Source organism: Myiozetetes cayanensis, unplaced genomic scaffold (assembly GCF_022539395.1).
Source record: "Myiozetetes cayanensis isolate MyiCay16 unplaced genomic scaffold, myiCay2020 scf24, whole genome shotgun sequence".
NCBI classification, from domain to species: domain Eukaryota; kingdom Metazoa; phylum Chordata; class Aves; order Passeriformes; family Tyrannidae; genus Myiozetetes; species Myiozetetes cayanensis.
Genome location: NW_026087456.1, coordinates 4,299,750 through 4,327,665, shown reverse-complemented (window position 1 = coordinate 4,327,665; position 27,916 = coordinate 4,299,750). Strand labels below are relative to the sequence as shown.

Below are 27,916 nucleotides of genomic sequence, written 5' to 3'. Positions count from 1 at the left end.
GGGGAGGAGGAGGAGGAGGAGGAGGAGGCGGGTCCCCCTTCCCCCGCCTTGGGCTCCTCGCCTCAGCCGCCCCGGCTGCGGGCCCTCCGGCGGCCGGGCATGTCCGCGGCGCAGGTGTCGGAGCAGCGGGGCTGGGGGGCGGCGGAGGAGCCCCGGCGGCCCGGGCCCGGCTCGCCCCGCGGGGAGCAGGAGCAGCAGGAGGAGGAGGCGGCGGTGGCGACGGAGGAGGAGGGCGGCCGGAGCAGGGAAGCCCCGGCGCCCAAGGAGAACGCGTGGACGCGGCGCAGAACCCGGCGGGACAGCCCGTCCCCGCCCGCCGGGGCAGGCGGGCGGCTCGGACCGCAGGAACCAGGTGAGGCGCTTGGGGGGTCGTGCGGTAGCTTTATTGAATCGGAGTGATTTTCTTTTTGCTTGCCTTTTTTTTTTTTTTTTTTTTTTTTTTTAAAGGAACGCAAGGCGCGTGTGTTTTGCGGGCAGCGGAGCCGGGCCCGGGCCCGGGCGCGGCGGGCTCCGGGCCGGGCGCGCTGTGTTTGACATACATGGGCAGAGGAGGGAGGGAGGCAGGCAGCCGGACGGGGCGGGTGGGACGCGGGGACACGGCCAGGGAGAACGAAGGGAGCGCCGTGCTGGCCGCCGGCTCCCGGGGCTTGCGAACGCTCTGGCGGTGACCTCCGGCCGAAAGGCAGATACAGAGCCGGTCACCTACTCGCCTCGTTTTGTTGCTGCTCCTTAGGAAATGCTGCTTTGCCGCAGCGCCTTTTTTTTTTTTTTTTTTTTTCCTAATTATACAGCAAGGCCCTCGGAACGATCCGTTACTTGGTTTTTTTGGTTTCCAGAGGATTTGGGTTGTGGAGGCTTTAGATGTTGACAAAAGCAGGCAGTTTGCTTTGCTCTCGGGATTCAGCGTGCTTGTGTGGAAAGAGCGAGAGCAGCCACGGTGTAATTTTCTGGCCTTTAATCACTACATGTACGATAAAGCTGCTTTGTGGGCACCGCGCTGACTGAACAGGCATATGGCTTCACAAAGTTGGTCGCCAAAGACCCGACTTGAAATTGTCCGGCTTTATGCTTAGGCTAGCAAAGAGTTCCTAGAAGTTAGCAGCCTCTTGGAGTATTGTTCTTGGCTGCAAGTAAACTGCTGACATCAAAATAAGTATTTCAACCTGCGCTTCCTGAGAATTTCAATCTCAGCACTTGTTCCTGAAGACACCTGACGAACCTTTGTGTGATCTCACAGTCGCTTTTGTCCTTGGGTTAAACGCGTACTTCCTCACAAAGAGAAATATATAATTTATAGTTTCAAGTATACAGGTCAGACAGACAGAGACCACATTCCAGACCACAAAATCTCTACTCACCCCAGGAGCAAACATATTGCCATTTTGGCAACATGTATGCTCATCTTTATCATATTGACTGTTTTGTTTGTGTGTGCTGACACGCTCATAAGTACCAATTTATGCAGAGCTTCCACAATCCGGCTTGCTGGGCAGCAGTTTGTGGTCTGGTCCATTCATGAAAGAAGGCTTGTCACTCATCTTATAATAATGAGACATCAGAAGCCTTGGGAAAGCTGCATTAGCACCTTGTGTTTTACCTCTGTAAAGTTTACTTTTCCATTAAAGATAAAGCGCACCAATAGTTGTTGAGGGAAGGAGAAGGCAGTGAGTTCACACACACAGGTTGTGTCGTTAATTTGTTGATTTTGGAGAACTTTAAATTGTTTTTCTTCTGCAAGAAGTTGTGCTTGCCATTTATGAAATTAATATCAAACTGAGTAGTTGCACTAGAACGTATTTTTCAGTGGCCAGGTGTGTACCTGAGCAAAAATAAAGGAGTCGGTGCTGCTGGTATTGGCATCGGTGAAAAACATATACCAGGGTGTGTGTTTTGGTTTGACCACCACCAAAAGAACCATGAGGTAAAAGAAAAAGCAGCTGATCTTTCCAGGCTGTTTGAAGGAAGGAAGGAAGGAATTGCCTCCACCTGCAACAAGGGATGTATTTTGAAGTAACTAATTGCACGTTGGCAAAGCAAAATCCGTCACACCAGGCCCTTATGAATGTTGTAGTATGGAAATTAGTCATGTGAAATAATAAGTAGATGAGCAGAAATGCTACTGGGATGGAATGTAAAACTATCCGTAAAGAGGATAATAAAATGTAAAAGAATCTCACATCAAAGCAGTGACTGAATCCTGTTTGACTTGTTGATCCTGGCTTAATTTGTTGAAAGTTTCCTGAGAAGTGCACATATGGCATGTTCAGTGATCGCTACACACTTGAGAAAACTGACCCCGGTCTGTCATCTTTGGACTTTCGGTTTAGGATGGGATTAGTTTGTAATAGAGGCAAACCTGTCTCTTGTTAGTGAAATAAACTGTAGTGCTACCTGACTCTAGAAGGAAAATGTAACGTAAAAGACTTCAAATTTTGGCAGAAGAATTTGGTGTTGTTACTACAACCTGTCATATTTTTGCCTCAAATACGTTAGTGGGTTTTGATAGTTACAGTAAACCAAACACCCAGTGCAGACATATCTAAATTGTTCATTGGATGTTCGTTACCACAGGGTTTCTGACTAGGCCTCTAGTTAAACGTCTGTTTTAAGCAGAATCATTTCAGAATCATACAGCTACTGTTACATCCTAATTTGCATTAGACTCCTGGAGAAAGACTTGTATCAGTATAAAACTGCTAGTGAAATGAATAGGTTTCTGTCTAATTCAGGAAGAATTGTTTCACTGGAAGGGTGGTTAAGCCTTGGAACAGGCTGCTCAGGGAGGTGGTGGAGTGTCAATCCCTGGAAGTGTTCAAGGAATGACTGGGTGTGGCACTTAGGGCCATGGTTTAGTTGACAAGGTGGCATTCAAAGGTTGGACTTGATGACTTGGAGGTCTTTTCCAACCTTAATAATTCTGTGGTTCTAGTCCTGGTGATTGTGGACAGAGAGAATTAGATTTAGCATAGGCTGTCAAATGATGACAGGTCCTTCTGTGACGTGCCTTCCTTCCCTTGTCTCCCATCATAGTGCCCAGCCAATACATTGCAGTAAGTTTTAGGTTCTTCAGGCTGAAACTGTGAATTACCCATCTGCCACATAAATCATCGTTTGCCCAGGATGAAGTTGCTGCAATAATTTTATTTCATAAGTTCTCCCACCTCTTTGATGAGACCTCAAGCATTGCCCTTTATGTAAGGTTGCAGAAGAGGATCTGAATGGCAGGTTCTCTAGTCTTTGTGTAGCTGATGTGGGTCTCTAATGACTTAACAGATAATTATTCAAAAATCGCTTATGAAATTTATGAAAATACTCAGTGAAGCAAAATACTTGTGCTGATGAAGTGGTTAAAGTGGGTTTGCTTCCTAGTGTGCTTGAATGATGTAGTTAATTAAAATAGACACACACTTCATTCCTTTATTTTGTGCTCAGTTTGTCTTTCTTCACTGTGTTTATTTCTGAGCATCAAAGAATACGTTTTATCCGTTTTGATATTTTGGTAGCAGAACCAGTTCACTTTAGTGCTGTTGTATAAATTAATTTGCTTTAGTCCGATTGCAAAACAGGTTGTAAAAGTACAATTTAGTAAAGATATATGAGTTGCCAGGAGTGGCAAGCTTTAGATTAATGAATTATCTGATTATCAGATTTTTTGAGTGTATCTAAGACAGGTTCTTATGAATACACTGAATGTTTTAACAGCAGCTTCTAAAAATTATTCCAAGAATTATCAGAAGGTACACTATTGACAGTTACCCCAACCCTGAAGGGATTGAAAACATGATCTTTCCAAAGCTTCTGTCTGTATTTTCATTGTATATAACAGCATGTGTAATTTTGTAGGGTAGATTTTAATTTTTTTTTTTTTAAAGAAAAATTTTAACCTGGAGACCTTATGAGACAGAAACCCACCTCTCTGTGCTCTAACGTGTGCTCCTTTTAGACCGTGAAACTTTGGCAGAAATTGAGTCAGAAGTTGCAGCTTTCTGGGAAGAAGCTAAGTGAAAAAAAAACACGTTGAGAAATGAAATATAAGGAAAATAAATAGTATAGTGGTGAATCAATCACGTGTTGTGGATTTTTTTTTCTCTATTGCTTGTTGTATTGAAAAACTGACTGGTTTTGAGCAGTGGAAGGATGCAGGTGTCATAACTCACTGCCTTGGTTAGTTGTTCAAGTGGTGTGGAGAAGGTCAATCTTAATGTAGTTTTTGCTATAAAATCCTAGAACTATTGTAGAACAGGATGTTAGCATAATAACTGGGATTCCTTTATTATTTCTCAGACTCTTGGCTCTAAATCCGTGCTTTAGATTTAAATGATTATGTTCTCCAAGGGATTATTTTGTCACATTTGCAGTACTTTCACGTTTATCTGTTAAAACAATAGATTTAAGCATTGCTTACCTTGTTTAAAAATGGAAGATACCGTCAAGTTTCAAACTGAGCATTGAAAAGAAAATGTTGTACCAGTTAAACAAACATGTTCCACTTAAGTTTTGAAGAGCTGTTTTGCTGGGTGATTTCAGCTGCCCCCTGAAGCACTTCTGGTATTTATGTGGTGTTGTTCCTTCACAAAAGGGAACCCACGTGCAGTCCAAGTAAAAATAAAACTCGAATATTGTCTAGAAAGCCTCGCAGCATAAACTGTGCTTGTGTCTAAATTAGAATGTGTTCCACCTATTATGGATAGACTTTGCTTTCAGAACAAATTGGCAACATCACCCCCCTTACTCATCAGGAAAAATTACTTGCTGACAAGTTATTTGCAGAGTTTCAAACCATCCATTCTGAAGTCCTACTACCTTAAGTGTAGTTTGTCTTGTGATCAGCAGTACTTTGGGGATACATCTTCAGTGCAAACTTTGCTCCTTTTATCTCTGCACAGCCACTCAGTCTGCTTTTCCTTCTCTCTTGTCGTTGTCCCAGAGGATTGCTGCAGTTTTGGTGGTTCCAGAATTTATTTTTCATTTTTCAGAGCGTGTGTCTTGACATTCTGCACTTGGCGTGTTTGCACAACCACGTCTTTCTACAGAAAATACCTTGTATTGGGATGGTCTACTAAGAGAGTTGGAAAACCGTAATAAAAGTGGCTTTGAAAGCTGATTTCTGTTTTCCTGTGGATGGCATCTCTACTGGATGGAGTTCAGTGATTGAAAGAAGATCATTGACAATTAAACTGCCTCATCCTTGTTTTTATTTAATTTCTCCCACACCCTCTAAACTCAGCTGAAACCCAGCAAGGAAAGTCCTTGAAGATAACTGAATTCTTTTATCAACACAGCAGTGCCACTAGTAAACAGGTTCCTTGTAGCATATGACAGAATAAACCATTTTAATACAGTTAGGTTGGAATAGTGAAATAGATGTTTTGGAAGGACTTACTGAATTCTGCTGGAGCCATGTACTACTAAAGGTGTCATTTCTGGGTACTCAGCGCTGTTATGTGATGATGAAACCAAACCTGGAGTGATGTTAAGCACAGAGGTTTTATCTGAACATAATCTAGAGAAAGTTTTACCTAAACAGTGGCTTTAGGCTTGTTCATGACAACAGAACAGATGTGACCTGGGTAAAACCTTTAAGTGATCAGTTGTTACGTTCTTTGACTCTCCCGCCCTCCTTTTCTGTTTTTCCTTCCCCTTTATCTTCCCTTTCACGCTTCACGCTAAAATACAACTCCCACGTGATAAGTCCTAGAAAGCCAGCCAGGAAAGATCTGTTCAACTGGGAGGGCAAGGAACTCTGTGGATTTGTTGTCAGGTAGGGAAGTAGAGAGTGTGATGAGATATCAAGCCTTTGAATTCAGAAAGGCCATCATCAGCCAGGCGGTGTGTTGCCCAATATTAATTTTCTTTTTGTTTAGTTTGCAAATGCATCTTCCAAGTCTTTCCCTCCGTTCAGATAGAAGAGATTCCTTAGAATCAGATAGCCTCTTCTGCTGCCTGGCATAATATCCCATGACTAAGATAGTGCAGCAACATCGAGTCTTATGTTTTTGAATCCCTTGCTACGCCCTAGTGACACACAGAGCAGAAGTTCTGACAGAGCAGTCCTGCAGCAGCAATTTTAAGCAAAAAGTGCTGTGAGGTGGAAAAAGGGCTTCAGTAAGGTAATTGGGCAGAGGTGTGTGTTTACAGCCATGCTGTGGCCAGTCGGTTTACCTGTACAGGTAAGTGGCAGTTCTCTCGGAGAAAATTACAAATTTGGTCGCCGCTCCACCCCCACAGCCGTTTGTCTTGTTTTGTAAAGGGCAATTAGTTTACTGTTGAATGACAAGTGAAAAGTAGGATTGCACTGTCACTGTGTGTTTCTAAAAGCTCTCGGTCTAAAGTTAATTATTGAGGCTGAACGACACAAAAGAGGCAGTTTGGGGGGTGTGTTTTGTTTTAAAAAGTGGATTCTCAGAGGAGGCGAATCCTGCTGGTAAATGGTGTGGCCAAGGGGAACAGAATTCGCTGAATTCACGTCCTGTGAGATATGCAAGTTGCATACAGCATGTACATGAAATATAATTTGGATAACTATAAATTACATTAAAATTTACGGCAGAATGTGCAGTGTGCCTTAGTTTGTGCTTCTAACATTCACAGTGTATTCCAGGAAGCAGGCAGAGAGGCTTTTCAGAGTCACTGAGGAATGAGGGTGGGGTTCCCAGTGTGAAGCTGTGATAAGGAAGATTAGTCACTGGATGTGAAAGAGATAAAGGTTGAGGAGGTGATGTTATCCCTGTATTAAATAATCCAGTGGTGATATTAGTCATGCTCAGTGTTTCAAGCTCGTCTTGCAGTAAAATACTGAAGAGTTTCAAGGAATGGTTGTGACCACTTCTGTATGGAAAAACATACGCTGGGATAACCAGACCTTAACAGAAATTAAGAGGTGCTTTCCTCTTAACTGTCAGTTCTAATCTCCAAGAAGAATTGCCAGGTACTAATGGGTTTTCTTCCCCTGAATTCCCAATGCAAAAAGTAGAATGCAATTGAGAAGAAAAGGGAAAAATTGCACAGAATAAGAAAATCAGATTCATATGCAGAAGGGTAATTGCACATGTGTTAAGATATAGAAAGTTTAAATAGAATTTTTTTCCCCAGTGTAGGTTATGGATCCCAGATTGTTAGGCCAAATAGCACTGCTTATGAGAGAGTTTTTCCAAGCGTTATAATAATTTCTGATAGAAGTATAAGTGACTCTTGTTTAGGAGATCAAGTGGGATCATCATTATAAAGTTTAGATCTTAACTTAAGCTGGGTCTGAAAATGTATGTGTCAGCTTATTGCAAATGGTCATATTTATCATAAACATATCCATTGTGGAATTTGGGCATTAAAGTTGATCAGTCTTAATGTAGTTTTGTAGTAATTTTCTCTTTTAATTTTTTTTTTTTAATTGCCTTGGTTTGATTTTGAGCCATATGGCTAAACTTTATTTGGCATTTGAGTAATTACTTATAAAAGGAAATTACTAGGAATTTGGGAATATGTAATTGCTTCTGTGGGGCTTTTCATGCTTACATAAGTATAGATTTCATAAATTCTGTCTTATAAATATAATTTCTACTAGGAGCACTTCTCAAATGTGCTTCAGGGGCTTTTTTTTTTTTTGCTACTTCTTAAGTTAAAATACCAGCATTTTGAGATAGTCTTGAACCTTATTAGCTGAACAAATGTCTAAATACAGTGTTAGGCAGTATCTTGTACACCTGCTTTTCAAGAGTATTCAAGACTATTTAAATGTGAGTTTTTCAGACTTTATGGAAATGTTCATTGACTTTGATATCAAGGCCTCTCAAAAAAACCTTTGGTGTAGCATGATAGATGGTTAAATGGAGTTGTTAACTTACTCGTTTAAAGTGCAGTCTAATTCTTCTCCTGAAAATATTTTTTCCTTCCTTTTCAGAACTCAAAAATTCCACTATAGTTATAAAAGCGGCAAAACCCAGGACAAGGAAATGCAGCAAGGTTTGTGTTTCTGGCTGTAAATATTCAGTGTGGTAAATAGCTGATAGTAGAGTAATAAAAAGATAACGAGGTATTTTGAAGTTACAACCGGAAGTGTTACGTTCTACTTTGGTGACAGATAATTTGGAAGACAGAGACAAATAAAAAAGGAAGGGAAATTTCAAATGAGGAGGGATGCTGGGATTGATGTATGCACAAGGAATAAAGAAAAGTGCCTCTGTTTAAAAAATCAATAGGGTTACATAAAAAACGAGAAGGGGCTGCAAAGAAACAGCATCATTTGAGCACAAGTGGTGCTAGACTGGTTTTGGAAATCCTTTTTGCATATTATGTGATGTGTGCATAAAATTACCATTATGAGAACAAGGAAACGCTGAATCCTTTTATTGAAAAATTAAGTTTCTAAAATTTTGCACAGCCACCCTTTTTTAGGTTAGTCCTCAAAGGTCTTCCAAAAACTAAAAGCCTTAAGCAGTAGATACCTGTAAATCAAATAGGAAGCTATGTGTAAGACCACATTTAATCTGACAATTGTTCATGTGTGCTCAAAAGTCATAAGACCTCTTTCAAAATCTGTTGCATTTCTTGTCTTTTAAAAGCTGCTGCTTCTAACCTTTCTGCTCCAGGGGGTAGTCTGGCCATCTGAGTCACGACTGATGTTTTTCGTGTGTTAAAAAGGACTAAATCAAGGAAGTAATAGAAACTGTTTCTCATCTTTGCAGGCTGATGATTTTGGTGATATCATGAACTGGCCGACACCAAGCGAAATAGCAAACAATGAAGTGAGTATCCTTTGTTATCTTCAGTATTGTTATTTTTAAAGCCATGTTGACTTACCTGTTTAATACTGTTCTCCCCAGAGTGTGCTTTTGGTGTTGTAGGGTTTCAGCAGAAGTTTTGCCGATAATTCAGGATACTGTTGGGTGCTCGGCTGTCAGCACTGGTACTGGAACTTCTGAACCCTTCACAAGCCCACACCATACACTCTGTTTGTCTTTGGTGGTGTACCATGCACATGCAACGTGCCATATTAATTTACTCCGTTGTTTTAAAACTTTTATTTACCTTTTCTACTGTTTTCATCTGTTTATGCACAGATGAGAAGGCCTTTGGAGTTGTGAACACGCTGCCCTCTCTTATGGCTCAGAGTGCTTTGTGCCTGTTGTCTTAAGACAGCTTAGTTATCCTATTCCTCTGGTATATTTTCCCCCCCTTTTGGATTTTAAGTTAACATCTATTCCATCAAATTGTCTTCCCTTTATCTCAAGTGATAAATGCATAATATATTTGAGATCTCTTTGATGCTGTTTGAAACAAGAAGAGAGCACAGGTTATTGTGGGTGATAACATTTCACTCTGCTGTAGTTCTGCATCAGCATCCCTGTGATGCTTTTACTGTTTTCTTGGTGAGGGAAACCAGAACGTTTGGGTTGAATGTGCATTTTGTAATTGAAAGTGTCCAAATTCATGTAGTGTCTGGAAAACAAAATAACACTTCCTTTGTATTTAAACTCAGTTGTGTCTTGGGGAAGGCTTTGTGTTCAAATTAAGTACAGTGGAGTACTGCAGCATCTACTGTATGTACTCCAGCAGGTTCAAAGCTGTCTCCACAACACAGGAAAATCCTTTCTTTTGGCAGAAACCTCTACAATGCTTCATTTTGCATGTAAATATTATATCTGATCACAGAATGGTTTGGGTTGGAAGGAACCTTTAAAGGTCTTCTAATCCAACCCCCCGTGCCATGGGCAGGGACATCTTCCATTAGACCAAGAGGCTTGGAGCCCCATCCAACCTGACCTTGAGGGTTTCCTGAGATGGGGCATCCACCACCTCTCTGGGCAACCTGTGCCACTGTTTTACCACCCTCATCATGGTGCATTTCTTCCTCTATCTTGTCTGAATCTACCCTCTCTTAGTTGAAAACTGCTACTTAACCATTATCCTTGCCCTGTTGCTATGAGCCCTGCTAAAAAATCTGTCCCCATCTTATGATCCCCCTTCAATTATGGAAAGGCCACAATAAGGTCTCCCTGAAGCCTTCTCTTCTCCAGGCTGAACAGCCCCGGCTCTCAGCTTGTCTTCATTGCAGAGATGCTTCAGCTCTCTTACCATCTTTATGGCCTCCTCTGGACTTGCTTCAGCAGCTCCATGTCCTTATGTTCAGGATGCCAGAGCTGGATGCAACACTCCAAGTGGGGTCTCACCAGACTGGAGCAAAAGAGCAGCATTCCCTGCCTTGACCTGCTGCCAAACACGTTTGGTTTCTGGGCTGCAAACACACCTTGCTGGCTTCATGTCCAGCCTCTCACCCACCAGCACCCCCAAGTCCTTCTCAGCAGGTCTGCTCACATTCCCCTCATGCCCCAGCCTGGATTGATACCAGGGATAAATTAAACTTCCCACTCTCTGCTAAAATGCTGGTCATTTTGCCGCCTTTGAAACCTCTTGCTGTGTGGGATCTCCAGGAAGTGGTGATTGGCAGTATGCTGGCACTACTCAAAGGCATACAGTTCCCAGTAAATGCCACAGTCTAATGTGGGGAAAACAAACAAATCTGTGATCATACACCTCCACATCCTCTGATCTTTGGTTCGTGTTCTGTTTTAGTAGAACAGAGTTGTAGGAGTTAAGACGTAATGGCTCCTTACAGTTTACACGAACATTAGGCTGTCAAGATTGTACAGCATCATGGGGATTTCTGATTTACTATTCTGTGAGCACAGCTTTTAAAAGATAATCAGTCTGGAACAGTAGGGACTGATCAGAATATTTCTTTCTTTCCTATGAAACAAGGGATTGAAACACGATTGTTGTGCACCCTGTAATTTTACATCTTCTGTTAAAAACTTTCTTACTCTAAAAATTAATTTTATAGTCCTGCTAAATTAGCAGAAAATAAAAATATTTAAAGTGAGACTTTAAAAAACAGTTATTAAAACTTGCCCTGCTGAAGAGGTTGAGGACAGGTAATAATAAAAGAATTTTAATAGCTAAAGGAAATGAATGTATGCCTCTTGCTATCAGCAGCTGTGCTGTCAGAAATAATTACCTGTTTCTCTTGCAGTGTAAGACTGTAAGTCACAGTAAGAAGCCAACAAGCAGAAGAGAAAAGGAGGAGAAATCTGATCAAAAAAGCAATAATGGAATCAAGGACAATCCAGAGGCGAAGCCAGATGGTCTGGCAGATAACACTAGTGAAGATGAAGCTCAGACTAACAACCAAAGGAAGAAAGGTCAGTGTGAGCACTGTGTGTAATGCAGTAAGTCATTGCTGATACAGTTACATTGAGTCCAGTGGAATGACTTGATGAAACTTTTCATGTTTTGCATTTTCTAAGGTGATAACAGAGTTATTTTCTGCTTTCCACTAGGAAGCTTAAACAAGGCTTCCTTTCTCAGGTTTTGGAGTGTTCTGTTGAATCGAGTAGGAATTCTGAGGGAAAAGCAGCTTCTGTCCTGTTGCTGGTTCTTGGAGCTCTGACAGTTTCTTGAAGATTTTAGCATGGCTGTACAGGCCATTACTGTCTCTCCTATGTTTATTTTCCTACATAGGTAGCACTGTGTTAATGTAACTTTATATATAAATATATATATGTGTGTATGTGTGCACATGTTACCCTATGTACTAACACTTTGGTTTTCATGTTCTGTTATTAGCTTACACATTGAAGGGATCATTTGAAAACTAAACCAGGTTATTTATTTCCTTTTGATGCAATCTGTTACATTAAAATTGGGAAACAAACCTGTGTGTCACTTGGTCAGGAGACTGGAGAAGGCTGCAGAAACAGCAGAGAGAGTTTCAAGATCTTGCTGCTATCAGCTGCTTTTTTATCTTTCTTCCCTGGTGGTGATTTTTTCAGATCCTAAAAACCTTTGCTGTTTAGATTCGTTCATCTTCCTGTATATACTGAAAAACAAATCCTTTAAGGCTTTTAATTTTTTCAGTCTAAGTGGAAATCTAAAGCAAAGCATTCCACAGGTACAATGTATTTTTCTTTTCCCCCCTGTGTGGAAGGCACATTTTATATATTTACTTATATTTCTTGGCTACAAAAATATGAAGCCCAATATTATAGTTAAATAAATTTAACTATAATCAATATTATAGTTAAATAAAAAATGGGTAGGGGACATTTTAGGCCAGCCTACAACAAAATAAAGCTTTGCTACTGATTTTTAATGCATGTGAATGAACTTAATCTGAATATTTTGAGGTAAAAATACGGTACCACAGCTAAATTCTCAGGAAAATTTTTAGGGTTTGTGATTGAAATCTTTATTGTACTGGTTAACTTTGGATGTTATTTTGTTACCTCCAAATTTCATATGCAAATTGTGAAATTGTATAGTAACATATTTACTATTTGTAGTTACATATACTATAAATTCTTGGTGATGGAGCTTATATGTGAAAGCTCATTAAATAAAAAGGTTCACCTTTATTTTGTGTATTTAAAGGTTAGGGGAAGGTTACATTTCAGTTTGAGAAATTCTTGTTTACTGAATTTATTATTTAATCATTCCTAATACCTTAAAAATTTCAATGTTCAGCTTCTCCTGGTTTCAGGGGCTGAAAAACCTCAAGTATTGGTATAATTGAGAGTAAAATATTAACTTTTCAAGGTAACAAGCAGAAATGGGTGCCGCTTCATTTGGACGACGTAAGGTCGGGCAGCCAAGAAAGACCAGGCTCTCGGACGAGCTCCAGATTCCTGCTGGAAACAAACAAGTCAATACCTCATAACAACAGACGGAACGAGGCAAGAAGTGAGTGCTTCTCAATCTCTGGGTCTTGCTGTTGGTGGCAAATAAAGTCTAATAAGCACCACGTGAGCTGGTGGTTCATGTTGAAGCTTTGCTTTGCCTATACTAAGGAAAACCTCGTGTTTGTGTTTGCCAGTAACCAGCAGCGTGTATTTTCCTCTCCAAGGCTGCCCTACAGAGCCTTGTCCCGCAATTTTAAAATGCAGAATGGTTGGAAATAGCCTTAGAAGGCATCTGCTCTGTCCTGCTCTGCTGCTATTCCCACAGCTTGTGGCTACCAGAGCGACCGCTCGTGGAGCTACACTTTGAACTCTGCTTTTGGCAATTCTGCTGATGGTGTTTTCACCTGTAAGTTGGACCTCGGTTCCGTGACCTGTTTCTCGGCATGGCCATGTGAAAAGTTGCACTTCACACCACAGCTGGTACTGTTTCAGGTCGTCAGGTGTTGTGAATGTTGCTTGTCAGGCGACAGAAATCTTAGGCTGAATGTAAGTCTTTGGTTTAAGTTTTAAAATTGCAATATACGTTAAGAGTTTAAATGCTGGCTCGTTATATTAAGTACTGCGTGCTACTGAGATGGAATTTATGAAGTAATTTTAGGAATGTGGGTATAAGGGTTTGATCTGGTTGTCCGAGGGATGGAGAGGGGGAAGATTTTTACCAGTTATCACTTTCTTGAGCAGTTTTTTTTCAGGATGGTCAAATGACCAAAAACCTGTAGCGTGAACTCTGCCTCAAGGCTGTAGTGATTCAAGACCAGATTCAGTGTGAGAGAACATAAAACACCTCTTGGTCTTTTCAGAAACATTGTTTTGAAATTAAAAAAAACATTTCAAGCTAAATGCAACACTTGCTCATGAAGGTGTAGTATGTGTCTGAGCCACAGGTACTCTCAGGGGTGCAAAAATTAAACTGATCTGGGAAAATAGTTCACATAATACATATACATTTGGAATCTCGAAGGTTGAGGGCAACAAGTGCAAAGGTCCAAATTTCCAGTGAGACACACACATACAGATCATGATATTTGTAAATTCGGAGTCTTATTTGACAGCAAATACATGACTTGGATACATGAGCATACATCTGTTGTAAGGTTCGTTAAAAATAGTAAAACAAGATTTTTAACATGAGCATATCTTTAGTCAGTCCTTTCTTAAATTTAGCAGTTCTCATTTTGATCAAGCAGGGGCTGTATCCTCAGCATTTCTCTGGCAAAGTGGTTCCTTGGCACCTGGAAGACGATCCAGTTACAACTTAAAGAAACCTTAGGCAAAGGTCACTGACTGAACATGGAAATCTCTAACAGTGTTAGGAAAAGAGAAGGAAATTGTGTGAGAGGGACTTCGTTTTCTCTCGTGAGTGAAGTGAGAATTAATGTAATTAATGTTTTATATATGTAACAGTTGCCATGGGAATCCCATCCCCAGTAGGATCATCAAGAGCTGGACAAAGGGATCGATTCACCCCCAGTAGTTGGCAGATGACACCAAGTTGAGCGGTGTGGCTGCCACACCTGAAGGAGGGGATGCCATCCAGAGCGACCTGGACAAGATCAAGAAGTGGGCCCATGGGAACCTCGAAGGCCAAGGGCAAAGTGCTGCACCTGCATCAGAGGAACCCTGAGTATCAACACAGGCTGAGGGATGACCAGATTGAGAGCAGCCCTGCCAAGAAGGACTTGGGGGTGCAGATGGATGAGCCAACCATGTGTGCTGGCAGCACAGAAAGCCAACTGCATCCTGGGCTGCATCCAAAGCAGTGTGGGCAGCAGGTGCAGGGAGGTGATTCTGCCCCTCTGCTCTGCTCTGCTGAGACTCCACCTGCAGTGCTGCATCCAGCCCTGGGGTCCCAGCACAGGAAGGACATGGACCTGTTGGAACAAGTCCAGAGAAGGCCACCAAGTTGATTTAGAAGGATGGAGAACCTCTACTGTGAGGAAAGACAGAGAGAACTGGGTTTGTTCAGGCAGGAAAAGAGAAGGCTTCAGGGTGACCTAATTGTGACTTTCCAGTACCTGGAGGGAGCCTGTAAGAAAGACAGAGAGGGACTATTACACAAGAGCACGTAGTGACAGGACAAGAACAAAGGGTTTTAAATGGAAAGAAATAGGTTTAGATTAGATATTAGGAAAAAAGTCATTACTGTGAGGGTGGTGAAGCACTGGAACAGGTTGCCCAGAGAAGTTGTGGATGCCCTGTCCCTGGAAGTGTTCAAGGCCAGGTTGGAAGGAGCTCTGAGCAAATTGATCTAGTGAGAAGCGTCTCTGCCCATGGTAGGGAGGGTTGGAACTGGATGGTCTTTACAGTCCTTTCCAACCTAAGCCATTCTGCAGTTCTATGATTTTTAGCTAGGAGTTATCTGCAGGAGGACTCTGTATTGGATTACATTTTGGACTGATTGCCAGCGAAGCCCATTTACTCCTCCTTATTGCTAACACCTCCTGCCTGACTCACCCTCAGGCATGGCTGGCAAACCTTCCCCTTTCTCTCTTGCAGCTCGAGCTCTGGCCGCCTGCCTCAGCCAGCACAGCTGGGTCTGTGGACTGCCTGGGTGCAAGCTGAGAACTCTTCTGTTACAAGGCACTTCTTGGCACCATGGTGTCTGATTGTGATGTGATTTTTTTTTTTCTTTTTTTTCCCTTCAAGGTTGGCGTCGTGATAGAGAGAAGAGAGACGACCACGATGACGTGTGCAGTGTGAGGAGCGAAGGTGGCAGCGTCCGAGGATTCTCCAGAGGCAGAGGAAGAGGGAGAGGCAGAGGAAGAGGGAGAAGCAGAGGAAACCCCAGCAGTACGCAAAGAAATAGATACTTAGACAAAAATTCAAAACTCTGTTTGTAATGTTACTGTTTTCTTTTTCTAATGTTATTCTTTTATGTTCCCCTTTATTTTGAAGTGAACTTTGAGTATTCAGTTGGTTATCAAGAACTGTATGGTGAAGGAATTGACCAAGTATTTCAGCCTGAGCTTAACAGTGGTGTGATGTATTACTATGGTGATGGAACAGGAGTGCAGATGTATTCTGTGGATGAAGCACTTCTCAAAGAATATATAAAACACCAAATGTAAGTAGATTGCTTAATGTATAAATATTTTTAGAGATCTAGTTAAGATAAAATAATTCATTTCCAACAGTGTTGGATTCTTTATTATCCATACCCAGATGAAGATTAAGGCATCTCAGTTTAACTTTTTGAGTTAGCTTTGACCATTGGCAGTGTCAGCTCAAATTTATTCACTGTTGGGGTGGAAAAACTTGAGTAATGGGGAGGAATTTTAAGGAAGCTGTTCTGCATCTTGTGCTATAGCCTGGCTTTACCTTGTATGCCTGTTTTATTTATGGTACACAGCCCTTTTTATGTTGTCATGTAATTGAGATATGGATGTCTCTGAGCTTGTGCTTTTGAGTACTGTTGGTCTGTTTGCCTATAAAGCTCTTCTTGGGTGACGTTTTCCTTATTTGCTCTCGATTTCACTTTGAGAAGTCTCGTTAGTTTTATGTTTTCAGTGTGTTTCACCTGAAACATGTAACTGAAAGAGAGTAGTTTTGCAATGATACTTGATTTTTCAATAATCTGAAATGTTTACTTTCTCATGTACACCATTAGGCAATGAGAAACCATCTGGAAGACTGATTATCACCAGGAGACAAGTCAAAAAGGGCCTGGAAGCCACTAGTTCATTTTAAAGAGACAGTTTCCACCACTGGCAGATATTTCATCCTCAGTGCTTGCAACGGCATTTCTCTGCGATGCCTCTGTGGTGGTTTTTGATTGCCCTTGTTATTCCGTACAGCAACTTGCTTATTTTATTCTCGCTTCTTTTGTTGCAGTTGACGCAAAAAGGAAGAGAAAAGCCTCTTTAAGGGCAGAAAGTATCTGACATGTGGCTCTCAACTTCAAAACTTCTATTGCAGTCTTTTTTGTTACTCTTGCTGCCAGGCCCCCCCTATGAGACCTGACAGTGGACATGTTACTGCCATGTCAGGATAATCGGCCTGCACTGTCCTCAGACAAGTGGGGGAGGAGCACAGCCACTCCACTGTTGGCCAGATTTCTGGGCATGCAGTGTAGAATCCAGACCTTCTAAGGTAGGACATGACGATGTCCCCCTCTGCTGAGAAAAATGTCAGTTACAGCCTCGGTCACATCTGACTTCTGGGTGTATTTGTATTTTATTGTAGCACCAAGAGGGTGGCAGGTGTTAATAGAAGACTCGGCGTGGCTGGCTAACCACAGCCATCGGTAGCTTGCCTGATGTGAATTCCTTAGGCAGTTTGGTTATGGAGTTTGCTTTCCATGAGAGAGAGAGAGAGATATATTCTTGAGCAGGTTTAGAACATAATTTCACTGTTTTTATGCTCCTAAAAAAAAAAAAAAGAGGTTTTTTAATCTATTCACTTCTTTAATCACATTAAAACTTATGGGAAACAGACTTTATTCATCAGTTACCTATTATTAACCTCTAAATGGGAGTGGCTTTGTCTGCCTTTCATAATTAGCTATAGAATATTAAAGTGAATATGCTAAAGAAGGCAGTATTTACAGAATAAAGCTACACAAATCTGCTAGGTCTCAGAGTTCCTCATGGCGTACAAGATAATTTAGGACATATTAAAGAACTGAGATTGAATCCTAGTGAATGGATACATTTTAAAAGTTCACCTGCTTAACAGGGAAAAATCTAGAGACTGTGTCCAACTGAGTTGATGTGTAATTACAGGAAAAAACACAGTGCTGTCAAGCAGCTTGTGCTTGTCCCAGGAACCAGCTCGATGTACAAGAGAGAACTATTTGTACTGCACACAAAAATATCTTCTATGTTCTTAATTACAGGCTGAAGTTGTCAGTTGTCACTGAAAAGTTTCAGTGCTTAGCAACTTCTCAGTCTGCAAAATGCAGAACTCTATTTAAAAAGTCCTCTTGCTTTAGAAAACAAAGAAATAAATAAAAGTTCAAATACTAATTCAAGAATAAGCAAACAGACTCTGAGAAAAAGGAAGAAGAAAAAAGCTGGAGGGGGGTTGTGTGTTTAGGTTTGTCCCTCTACTTGGAGCAAACTTGTGCATTGTCTTCATTTATCATTAATGGTCTTTCACATTCCTTTTTCTAGAGTGATGAACATCAAGTGAGGCAGTTTGAGTCAAGTTCAGTCATTGTCCATTTCTGCTTGTGGAATTTTTAACTAGGTGAATCGTTACAAGATTTTACCTTTACTGTATGACTGTAAAGGTAACATTAGTAAAACGTTGGTATATGGCATTTGTGCTTGCTTATCTTCTAGGCTGGGAGGGGAAAAGGAATATGTAGCAGCTCAGAACAGTAAATAGGATATTCTTGAAGGCAACTTGCTCTTTGTGCACAGTTGCTTCACTGATCATACTTAGCTCTGAGTGAGAGCTTAATTCTCCAAAACCCTTATTCTATTCTCTGTTTGCTTTGATTTAATAGCAGTGTTTTCATTTGTCCTGTCTTGTTGTCCAACTTTGAGGCTTTATATTCATTCTGTCTTGGAGCTGAGTGTTGGTTAGAGCGTGCTGCTAATAACACCGAGGTCACTGGCCATTCACTTTAGAGTTGGGCTCGATGATCCTTGGGGGTCCCTTCCAACTCAGAGTGTTCTGTGTGTGATTCTGTGTGTTTCACATAGCCAGCTTTTGCTTCAAATTGCTTTAACTACAAAAAAATTAGAGAAAGAAATGGCATCAAGGTGCTCCTTGGGTCAATGATGGCTTCAGAGTGCCCTCCTCTTGGTAACTTTGGCCTTGATCCCAACTTCAGTGGAGAGACTTAGCATTTTACACGTTGTGGAAATTAGAATTATCTTCATTTGCCTGTGTGGCTTTTTTCCTCAGCATTTTAATACCCTTTTTGTTTTCTTTTTGCACTACCTCTATTTTTATGTCATAGAATTGTAATTGCTTCCCGTTAAATATTTCCTACCTGCGTTTCCCTGAGCGCAGTGAGGAGTATTCCTTGGATGTAACGTGCAAAATCACGGTACGATGTGTAAGCTCTGTGCAAGGCCTGGATTTTAGTCCTCATGATTAAATTGGGGGTTTTCTCCGTTCTTTTTCATAGGATGTTTTCTCATTCCCTTGCTCTGTGTGACAGATCACGATTTGAATTCCTTACTTTTTCTCTTCACTAAGTGTAAAACATCTTGACACCCTGATCATTTCCTAGAGCAGCTTCATTGTTGAAGATTTGTCTTTCTGCTGTTTGTCCCTCGTCTCTCCTGTTCTGTGGTATTATCAGATTCCTGAAACGTCCTATCCCTTTTTATACACTAATCATCATCTCTTCTTTCAGACTTTTTTTTTTTTCCCCTCTATGAACTGTTGTGCCTTTTGGTACAGTTTCATGACAAGTACAGCATTACTATTTTTGTTTTCTCATCTTCTCACGAGCATGCTTGATGATTCAGAATATATATATCTATATATATATATATATGTGCCTCAACACTCAGATAGGATGCTTAAACATTCTAATGCACTGGAAACTGAGACAATAAAAGATGGTGGTTCAGGATGAAGGTGCACTGATACTGCTGTGTGGGAAATAACTTACACCCAGCCTGTAAGCAGTGCTTGTCCTTCATCTGTATGAAGGCTAAGAGAATGTTGTTTCCTCCTTTTCATGTAAGTAACGAGGGAGGGGTGGGTGGAAGAAAAACGGAGCGTAGGTTTTGGTTCTGTAGTTCGTATATGCAAATGTCACAAGGCTTTGATTTATGCCCTTCTGTGCTGTGCTGGGTCAAAAGTCTGTCTTACTCTGCCAAGCATCCTTGCTGCTCTGTAAGTCTTGCTGAAAAGATGCAACTGTTGAAGAATGATTTTTGTCTGTTTGTTTTTAATGGAAGACTTTAATAATAAGGACTCTTAAGTTGCTCTTTCGGCATTTCGCTTAACCTATAATAAGCTCAGATTTGTGTGTTTCATTCTGCAGTGAGTATTATTTCAGCACAGAAAATTTGGAAAGAGATTTCTTCCTGAGGAGAAAGATGGACCAACAAGGGTTTCTGCCTGTTTCGTTGATCGCCAGCTTCCGTCGGATGCAAGCTCTGACTACAAATGCTGCTCTCATTTTGGAGGTAAAATCAGTCAGCAGTATGGATGTGGGAAGCTGCTTGGTTCATTCTATGCTGCCATTTAAAGTTAGTGCTGTGAGTTAAGAAAAATTCCTGTTTGTAATGACAAGGATTTATAAAGAGGCTGTAAATGGCCAAGTTGTTGTGGGTTTTTTTTTTTTTTTTTCTTTTTTTTTTTTTTTTTTTTTTGGATGGTTTCAAAGTATGTTTGTCACACAGGCCCTGAAGGACAGCACAGAAGTTGAAACTGTGGATCAGAAACTAAGAAAAAGGGTTGATCCAGAAAAGTGGCCAATTCCAGGTCCTCCTCCATGCAGCCTGCCTCCAACTGACTTTTCTCAGCTCATCAATTGTCCAGAATTCATACCAGGACAAATTTTTGGCTCACATACTGGTAAGGGATTTACTGTATAGAAACAGAATTTTAGGAGTGTTCTGTCTAGCTTAGGAAATTTGCCTCCTGATACTGATTTCACAATACAAGTTGTACATTTGGTAATGGTTTATTCAGCTGCTCTGCCTGCCAGCCTTGCACGTGCCAAGTCACATGTCTGATGCGAAGCAGATAAAAATGTCTCTTATGTGTCTATGGCTGTGGCCAGAATATAAAATGATGGACTACAATCCTGTAGAATTCCTAATATTAATCTTTGGTTAGTCATAAAATCTGCTTCATTTTCGTGGCACCTGAAAGTTGACTCTTTTCTTTGGTGCCTCCTTGTTTTGGATGGGAAACTCATTCACATTATTAATAGGGAGATGGCTTTGTTCGCTGACAACGCTTGGCAAGAAAATTTTTATACTAAAATGTTGGCTGGAATTAAATGAGAAGAATGAAGATGGAGTTAATCACCCATGCGTGGAGATAGAGAATGGCATGGAGGAAACACATCCCTAATGATGCTGCTCTTGTTTTCTGAGTAACACGTAATTTCTCACAGACTGTCAGAAACTTTCCATGTAAATAAGTTCTTAGAATTGATTTTATCCTGAAATGTTGAGTGAAATGTGAAAATCTGTCTCCTGAAAGTGAGAAGGAATTCTTTGATCACTGTTAACCGGAGAGGTAGAAAAATGGTAGCTGTGGTTAAAAGAAAGGCCAGTGAAACAATTAAAAAAACACAAAACCAATACTAATCCACACAGGAGCTGAACTACTGTTTTCCACTACTAGAGTCTGCACCAAGTTCTCCAAGAATGGGAAGCCCACTGAGTCCAAAGGAAAACACTGAAACAAGTAATTTTCAGACAATGTCTAAAGGACTGTCTACGAGTTTGCCCGATTTGGACTCGGAGCCTTGGATAGAAGTGAAGAAGAGGCATCGGGCACCCACAGTCAAACTAAAGGTAAAATCAAAGCCCTTTAAGTTATGTTTTAAATAAACAAATGCCAACTGTGAGATGATGCTGTAAACCGACATTTTTCACATCAGCATATGTAGTACTTGATAATGCAAGTACAGTTTGGATAATCACTATCCAATTCAAATGTAAAACCTTTTCCAATTTAGGAAACTGTTCCTGTACCTGATCAAACAGCAGATCAACACAAACCACCCTCACCTCCAGAAGAACAAGAGCAAGAAGAACTTGAATTCTTGTTTGATGAAGAGATGGAACAAATTCAGGGTCAGAAGAATAAATTTACTGATTGGTCAGACAGCGATTCCGATTATGAAATTGATGATCAGGACATAAACAAGATTTTGATAGTAACACAGACACCACCATATGTGAAAAAACATCCTTGTGGAGACCATACTGGAAACCATGTGAGCCGTGCAAAAATCACATCAGAACTCGCTAAAGTCATTAACGACGGCTTGTACTATTACGAACAGGATTTGTGGATGGATCATTGTGAAAATGATGCCATGATGAAGGTAATTCTCCTAATTTTTGGCCTGAAAACCATGTCTGTCCAGACTGTTCCCAGCCATCTGCTATGTAGTTGTAAACTGCTACACAGTAAGTGCCAGTAATTTGCAGGTCTGTTGAATTGTCTTTACAGTCAAAAGAAAACTCAAGTTTTTCCTATCACTGACTTGACCAAAAACATAGAATGAATATTTCCTAGAACTATTTTTTAACATTTTGGACATGGTTCAAGTTTTCCAATGTTTTCTTGCTCTTTGAAAGTTTGTTTCATAATAGCTGCAAACCCTGACCTAGAGGGGAAGGGAGAACCAGTCTGAGATGGGATAATGATAGGAAAGCAACACAATAATTTTAGGTAGTTTTATATTAAGGTTCTGTTTGCCTTGTAGTTTCTTAGAATGATGGTTAGAATGGAGTTACCTAAACCCTAAGTGGTGAGGGGAAGGAGCTTTATCTATGCACAAAAAGGGAAGTAGCTTAATGGACAAATGGAGCAGTGGAAAAACAAGAATGACAAAGATAGAAATTAATGATGGGAATAAGAGCAAGAAATAAACGTAGAATTCAGAATATGGATTTTTTTTTTATTATTATTACAAAGGAAATGGACCAAGAAAAACAGCAAACATGAAGAGGACAGTGAGAAATAGCAAACAGCAAGAGAGAACATTTTCTTTTTTGTTGTTGTTGTTACAGTCTTGACAATGATTTAACAAGATTTTTCATGCACAACATGCACACACACACACGTCCCACCTGAGGCAGGTGTATGGGTACTTAGGTGTTAATTCTGGCTTACTTTCTCTTTATGAAATGCACCTGTTTCTCAGGATGATATCTGTTACCCTGCTTTGCATTTACAATTTCGTTTCTCCAATTCAGCAAGAGATTGAGAACTTTAAGAAGCTAAACCTCATTAGTAAGGAAGAATTTGTTAGTCTTGCACCAGAAATGGCTGATCCAACCCAAGAAGTTCCTCCTGGACCTCCGGAGTTACAGAAAGGTAAGTAAAAGTATTTGTTTTTTAGAATCTTTGGAATAAATAACTCTGTAGGTGTTTTAACTCTTTCTGCCTGTGTAAAATCCTAATTTTGGTTCAGTTAGCAGTCTGAGGGGCTTTTTCTTTGCTCACTTTCCAAACTGTCAGGTGTTTTTCAGTAGCATGTAAATGAATCGCCAGCACCGGGTGCTTTTTGTGTAATTTGGATTTTACAATGTGTAAAGTAAACTGATGTTGTGAAACATTTCATAGAAACCAGCAATTTTATGGGATGCGGGGGTGGAAGTGAGATTAGAAGAATTTTTTTACTTGTATCATAACCTCACTGAGCAGTCACAATGTCCAAATCTTATCTCTTATCTCTCAGTAGTAGTATTAACATTTACTAACTTACATACTAATAGCATCTTTGAAGTAGTTTAATAAAACCACCTCACTTTCTCCTTCCTGCCTTCACATTTAGCCAAAGAGCTGACTTGTAACATCCTAAGTACTGAAGTACCTCCAGCAGCAGGAATAGCTCGATCACTGCCAACAGCAGTTCCAGATTCCCACCATTTTCACCCCGGCTTGATCCCGCGAACACCTCGCACCCCAAGGCTACAGGATCCCAAAAAAACACCCAGGTTCTACCCTGTTGTTAAAGAAGCACGATCCTTGGATATAAAGGTAAATGGAAAAACATATTTAAAAAACAAAACAAAACAGAAAAAGCCTATAAAACTCGTTAGTGCGTTCAGTTTAACAAGAATTAAAAGGCAAAAAATTTAAATGCTTGTACTCTTTTATAGTTTATCTCCAAAATATTTACCATATTCAGTTTTTTTTTATTTCTACTAAATGTTTTCTGAGTGTTCTTTCTTAAAAGTCCTTGTTGAAAGTTTAGTGCCTAAAAATTTTTGATTTGTTACATAAGACTAATCTTTAGGTGATGAAACTGGAGCTTTGTGACTTTATAATATGTTAGAGATAATAGAATATAAAATTTTTAGATCTCTGTCTTAAGAGGGAGAGAATGAGTGAAGTCAAATTAGGGAAATAAATCCTTCCTTTACTTCCTTAGACTCCTAGAAAAAGAAAAACACGCCACAGTACAAATCCTCCCTTAGAATGCCACGTTGGTTGGGTGATGGATTCCAAGGACCACAGGCCTAGAACTTCATCTTTCAGGTAAATTTTGTTGTTGACGATGTTGTGGAAAATTTGTTTGCAGTTAGTTCTCAGTTCTCAGAGAGAAACAGGATGCGATAAAAGATGATTTATAAATACAGTGGAAGCTGGGAAAAAGTAACCAAGAAGGACAAAAACATGGACTCAGGGCTGTCTAGAAGCAAGGTAGACAGGCTGGTGTTCACACTGTTCGATCCCTGATACAGCAGCAGTAACGTTACTTGAGAAAAGCTGGTTTTGGGTCAGAAACGTGTCGTTTTTTCTCTTCAGCAGCTCCAATGCCTCGCCTTCAGAAGGAGCTCCGCTAGCAGGCTATGGCTGTACCCCAAATTCTCTGCCAAAATTTCAGCACCCTTCTCATGAACTGTTAAAGGAAAATGGCTTTACCCAGCAGGTGTACCACAAATACCGGCGAAGGTGTTTAACGGGTAAGCTGCTCCGTGCACTTCCTAAAATTTTAGGTAGGAGGTACCAGGTTTCATCTGATACCAGTTTTCTTCACGCTGTTCCTCATCCGTAATTTTCCTTGGGAAAGGAAAGCAAACTTTATTTCATGCTTCTATTTTAGGAACTCTGCTTTCCATGTGAATTTACATTCCCTGACGAAAAAAATACCCTCCAATTTGAACTGCAGTTACCAGAAGGTCTTGTGTGTGTGTTTACTAATGGAAAAGCACTTGAAAATATTCTGCTGAAGATCTAAAATAGTACTTTTGGTTTCCCCTTTCTTTTTTCTTCCAGAGAGGAAAAGGTTGGGAATTGGCCAGTCCCAAGAAATGAACACACTTTTTCGTTTCTGGTCCTTTTTTTTGAGAGATCACTTCAACAAGAAAATGTATGAAGAATTCAAACAACTTGCTCTAGAGGATGCAAAAGAACACTGCAGGTATTTTTTTTCCTGCAAATTTAAAGACTGTTGAGGCCTTACCATTCCTTTACATGGCTGTGAAGTTTATGTTTATCTGAAGTGAATGTTTTTGGTATTGCCTTAGACTGTTTGTAAATCTTTAAAATAGCAGCGTGTATAAGTTATTTTAACAATGAAAATCAGTATATATTTGGGCTTTGCAGATAAATAGCTAAATGTGCAACGTTCCCTGACTTGCAGTCAGTCCTGAATGCCACAAAATCCTGCAACTTGTTGACTGTGACAAGTCAGCTCTGTACTAACACTCCTAAGATTCTTTCTTCTGTAGGTGAAGACATTCTTAACCTCATTCATCTTGTTCAAACCGGTTCTTGCCTTACAAAAATACCAGAAAAACGAGCACAGAGGAAATTGCTGCTGCCCTTTAGCTCTTGGATGTTATTCCCTTCCCTTCTCCCAGTTCCTCCACCTCTGTGTTTCTCTGAGCCAAAGAGACAAGGTACATTTTTGTTCCTCTCTGTTCTGTTCCAGGTACGGCTTGGAATGCTTGTTTAGATTTTACAGCTATGGCCTGGAAAAGAAATTCAGGCAAGAAATATTCGAGGATTTCCAAGAAGAAACAAAGAGGGACTATGAAGCTGGTAACTATCACAGGCCTGTCACTGCTCACGCTGGGGTAATGTTAGCTGGAGATGATCCCAGTTCCTTGGCACTGACTCGTTAACTAACCCAAGTGCAGCTTTTGTTTGTATCTTTTATCTTCAGTTCTCCCTAAACATATAGTTACCAGTGAATAATTAAAATTTTAATTAAATTTGGTATCTGTAAATTGCTAAAATTATCTTCTTCCATTACTAGGTCAGCTGTATGGACTGGAAAAATTTTGGGCTTACCTAAAGTACTCTCAGTACAAGACTCCAGCCGTTGACCCTAAACTGCAAGAATACCTGAGTAAATTTAAGAGACTGGAGGACTTCAGGGTGGAGGTAAGCTCCAATACCCATTTTAAATAAATATTTGGTGTACTGATATTTTGACTACGAGGTCATCTGAAAAGTCCTTGATTTCAACCAAATCCTAAGGGCCTAATCCTTTCAGTCCTTTAAAGCCTTTGGAAAGGCAAAATGGCTTTATGGCAAAACACCTAACGGGCTGCCCGTGTTTATTTTCAGCCTCCTATCAGTGAAGACTCTGGCAGAAAGAGAGCAGCTGCTGCAACAGGTGAGGATTCAGCTCATCGCAGACATCACTCGAATTCTTCTAAAACACTTCCTGCCCCTAAAACAGCCCCCACTCCCTGTCAGTCCCGGGCACTGGGAAGCATTACCGGTGGGAATACTGTGCAAGCATCCACGAGCTGTAGGGATGCTGCCACGAAGTCCACAGAAAGCGATGTACCAGAAAAATAGACTTTGGGATGAGCTTGTGCTCTTGAGAATCAACCTGGACATCGCCCTCTTAATTTGGAGATCTTCCAGGCGAGCCAATCTGCTACCCGATTAAAAACGGATGGAACGACAACGAATTGGATTCTCTTTTTCACAGGATGTAGTTCCAAAACACTTCCCCCCTGGAGAGTTGCTCTTGGTTATGGGATCATCGGAAGGATCCTAGGGAAGGTTCTTTGGCTTCAGTATTGCTTTCCTCAAGCTTTTGTTTACAAAGAACTGCATTCCTTGCATATGCAAAAAATACTTTGGGGGATGCCTTACATTTCAGCTCAGATTTCTTAAAAAAAAAGGTAACACCCATGTTATTTACTGTGCTTTCCTTACTCAGATTTCCCCATTATTTTTATTTTACCAAAGCAAAAAAAGATTACATTATATGTAGAATATTAAATGGGAAGGAGGGATCTCTGTGAGTGGTTTACTCTTGAAGCTGACTATCAAAAAGGATGTTTTTGTGCAAAAGCACACCCGAGAACACGCAGCTATTTATGAAACTGCATTTCTGGATTCTATTTAAAGATACAGTTTCTGGGTTTTTTTCAGGGTCTCCATAGTTGGCATTTTATTAATTATGGAGTTTGAGTGGACATAACTGGGATAGTTTTACAGATATTTCCTTCAGTACTGGTTCTTTAATAACTCAAGGAAGAAAAAAAACTACGGGGGAAAATGGAGCTTTTGATTTCATAGTGTCTTAATTTAACATTCAGCACCTACATTTTGGGCAGGTTGTTAAAATAGCAAACTATTCAGAATATTCTGGGCTTGAGAGGTGTCTTCATTTGAATTCTCTTATGAACTCCAACAGGAGAGGCATAATTTTAAATTTTTGTTTTCTCCGTATTTCAAGTGATAATTAGTTTGGAGGGAAATGAAGTATTTCTTGTAAATTTTATTTGCTTTATTTTGCAATATTTAATTAAGTTCTGCTTCAGTTGCGCTAGCTAAGCCTAAATGATTTCAAACAGGTCTAAAGACAATTCACTGAATAGAAGTTATTCAAATACAAATCCATTTATAATGCTGGATGGTGGGGATGTTCATAACCTGTCATGTCTTACTAACTTCATTGCTTTGTTTTTAAAGACTCAAAAGGAACGAAGTGGATAACTTACCTCTTCCAGGGGTAGGTGAGAGGAATTCCAGCTGTTTGTTAGTTAACTGCAGAAATTACTCCAATTAACTTTTTTTAAAAAGTTCTGTCTAGAACAGATGCCTTAATCTGACTGCACAGCCACGGATGGGGTTTTATTATAACAAGTCCGTTAATTTTTCAGTCATTGTCTTGTGAACCTCACTGGAACAAATGATGGATGTTTGCATTGAAAGGAATGGGTGGTAGCAGTGACCTTCCTACAGTTTCTACCATTTCAATACAAAATCCAGCCTTTTGTCAGTGGCCTGTTTCTAAACAAATTTAAAGAAACACATACCAAGATTATAAGTAAATATCCTATAAATATGCTGAAGTGACACATCTCAATCCTGTGTTTGATCCATGCCTTTTGCTGTCCATGAAAATGATGCAAATGTAAATTTGGATTGAAATTGTATATACAAGTAATAAATTTATTTCCTTTCACTTTTTCATTGGAAAATGTGCAGATTAAGCTTTTAGTGTGTGTAATTTTGTGATTATCTTCAAATATTTTATAAAAACAACAACAAAAAAATCCTAATTGTGTTGTATATCAACTTTTTTTCCCCCCCCAGAGTATGAAGAGAAA

General features: G+C 40.2%; 1 protein-coding gene across 3 annotated transcripts; it reads left to right on the top strand.

The window, feature by feature from the left end:
- The first annotated feature begins 67 nt into the window (after positions 1 to 67).
- LARP1B (La ribonucleoprotein 1B) lies at positions 68 to 27,868 on the top strand. Of its 3 annotated transcripts, none has more exons than XM_050320438.1 (19): positions 68 to 352; positions 7,898 to 7,959; positions 8,682 to 8,741; positions 11,027 to 11,195; positions 12,589 to 12,732; positions 15,378 to 15,521; positions 15,627 to 15,795; positions 19,681 to 19,825; positions 20,042 to 20,216; positions 20,997 to 21,169; positions 21,334 to 21,705; positions 22,583 to 22,703; positions 23,164 to 23,369; positions 23,764 to 23,870; positions 24,144 to 24,298; positions 24,612 to 24,756; positions 25,270 to 25,379; positions 25,597 to 25,724; positions 25,911 to 27,868. In XM_050320438.1, the coding sequence occupies exons 1-19, from the start codon at positions 100 to 102 to the stop codon at positions 26,145 to 26,147; spliced, it is 3,075 nt and encodes a 1,024-aa protein (XP_050176395.1). In that variant the 5' UTR covers positions 68 to 99; the 3' UTR covers positions 26,148 to 27,868. The 3 variants fall into 3 exon arrangements, with proteins under 3 accessions (XP_050176395.1, XP_050176393.1, XP_050176396.1); XM_050320436.1 differs by having other exon boundaries at positions 70 to 352; positions 24,141 to 24,298; XM_050320439.1 differs by lacking the exons at positions 68 to 352; positions 7,898 to 7,959; positions 8,682 to 8,741; ... (2 more) ...; positions 15,378 to 15,521; positions 15,627 to 15,795 and adding an exon at positions 15,802 to 16,820 and having other exon boundaries at positions 24,141 to 24,298.
- The last annotated feature ends 48 nt before the right edge of the window (positions 27,869 to 27,916 follow it).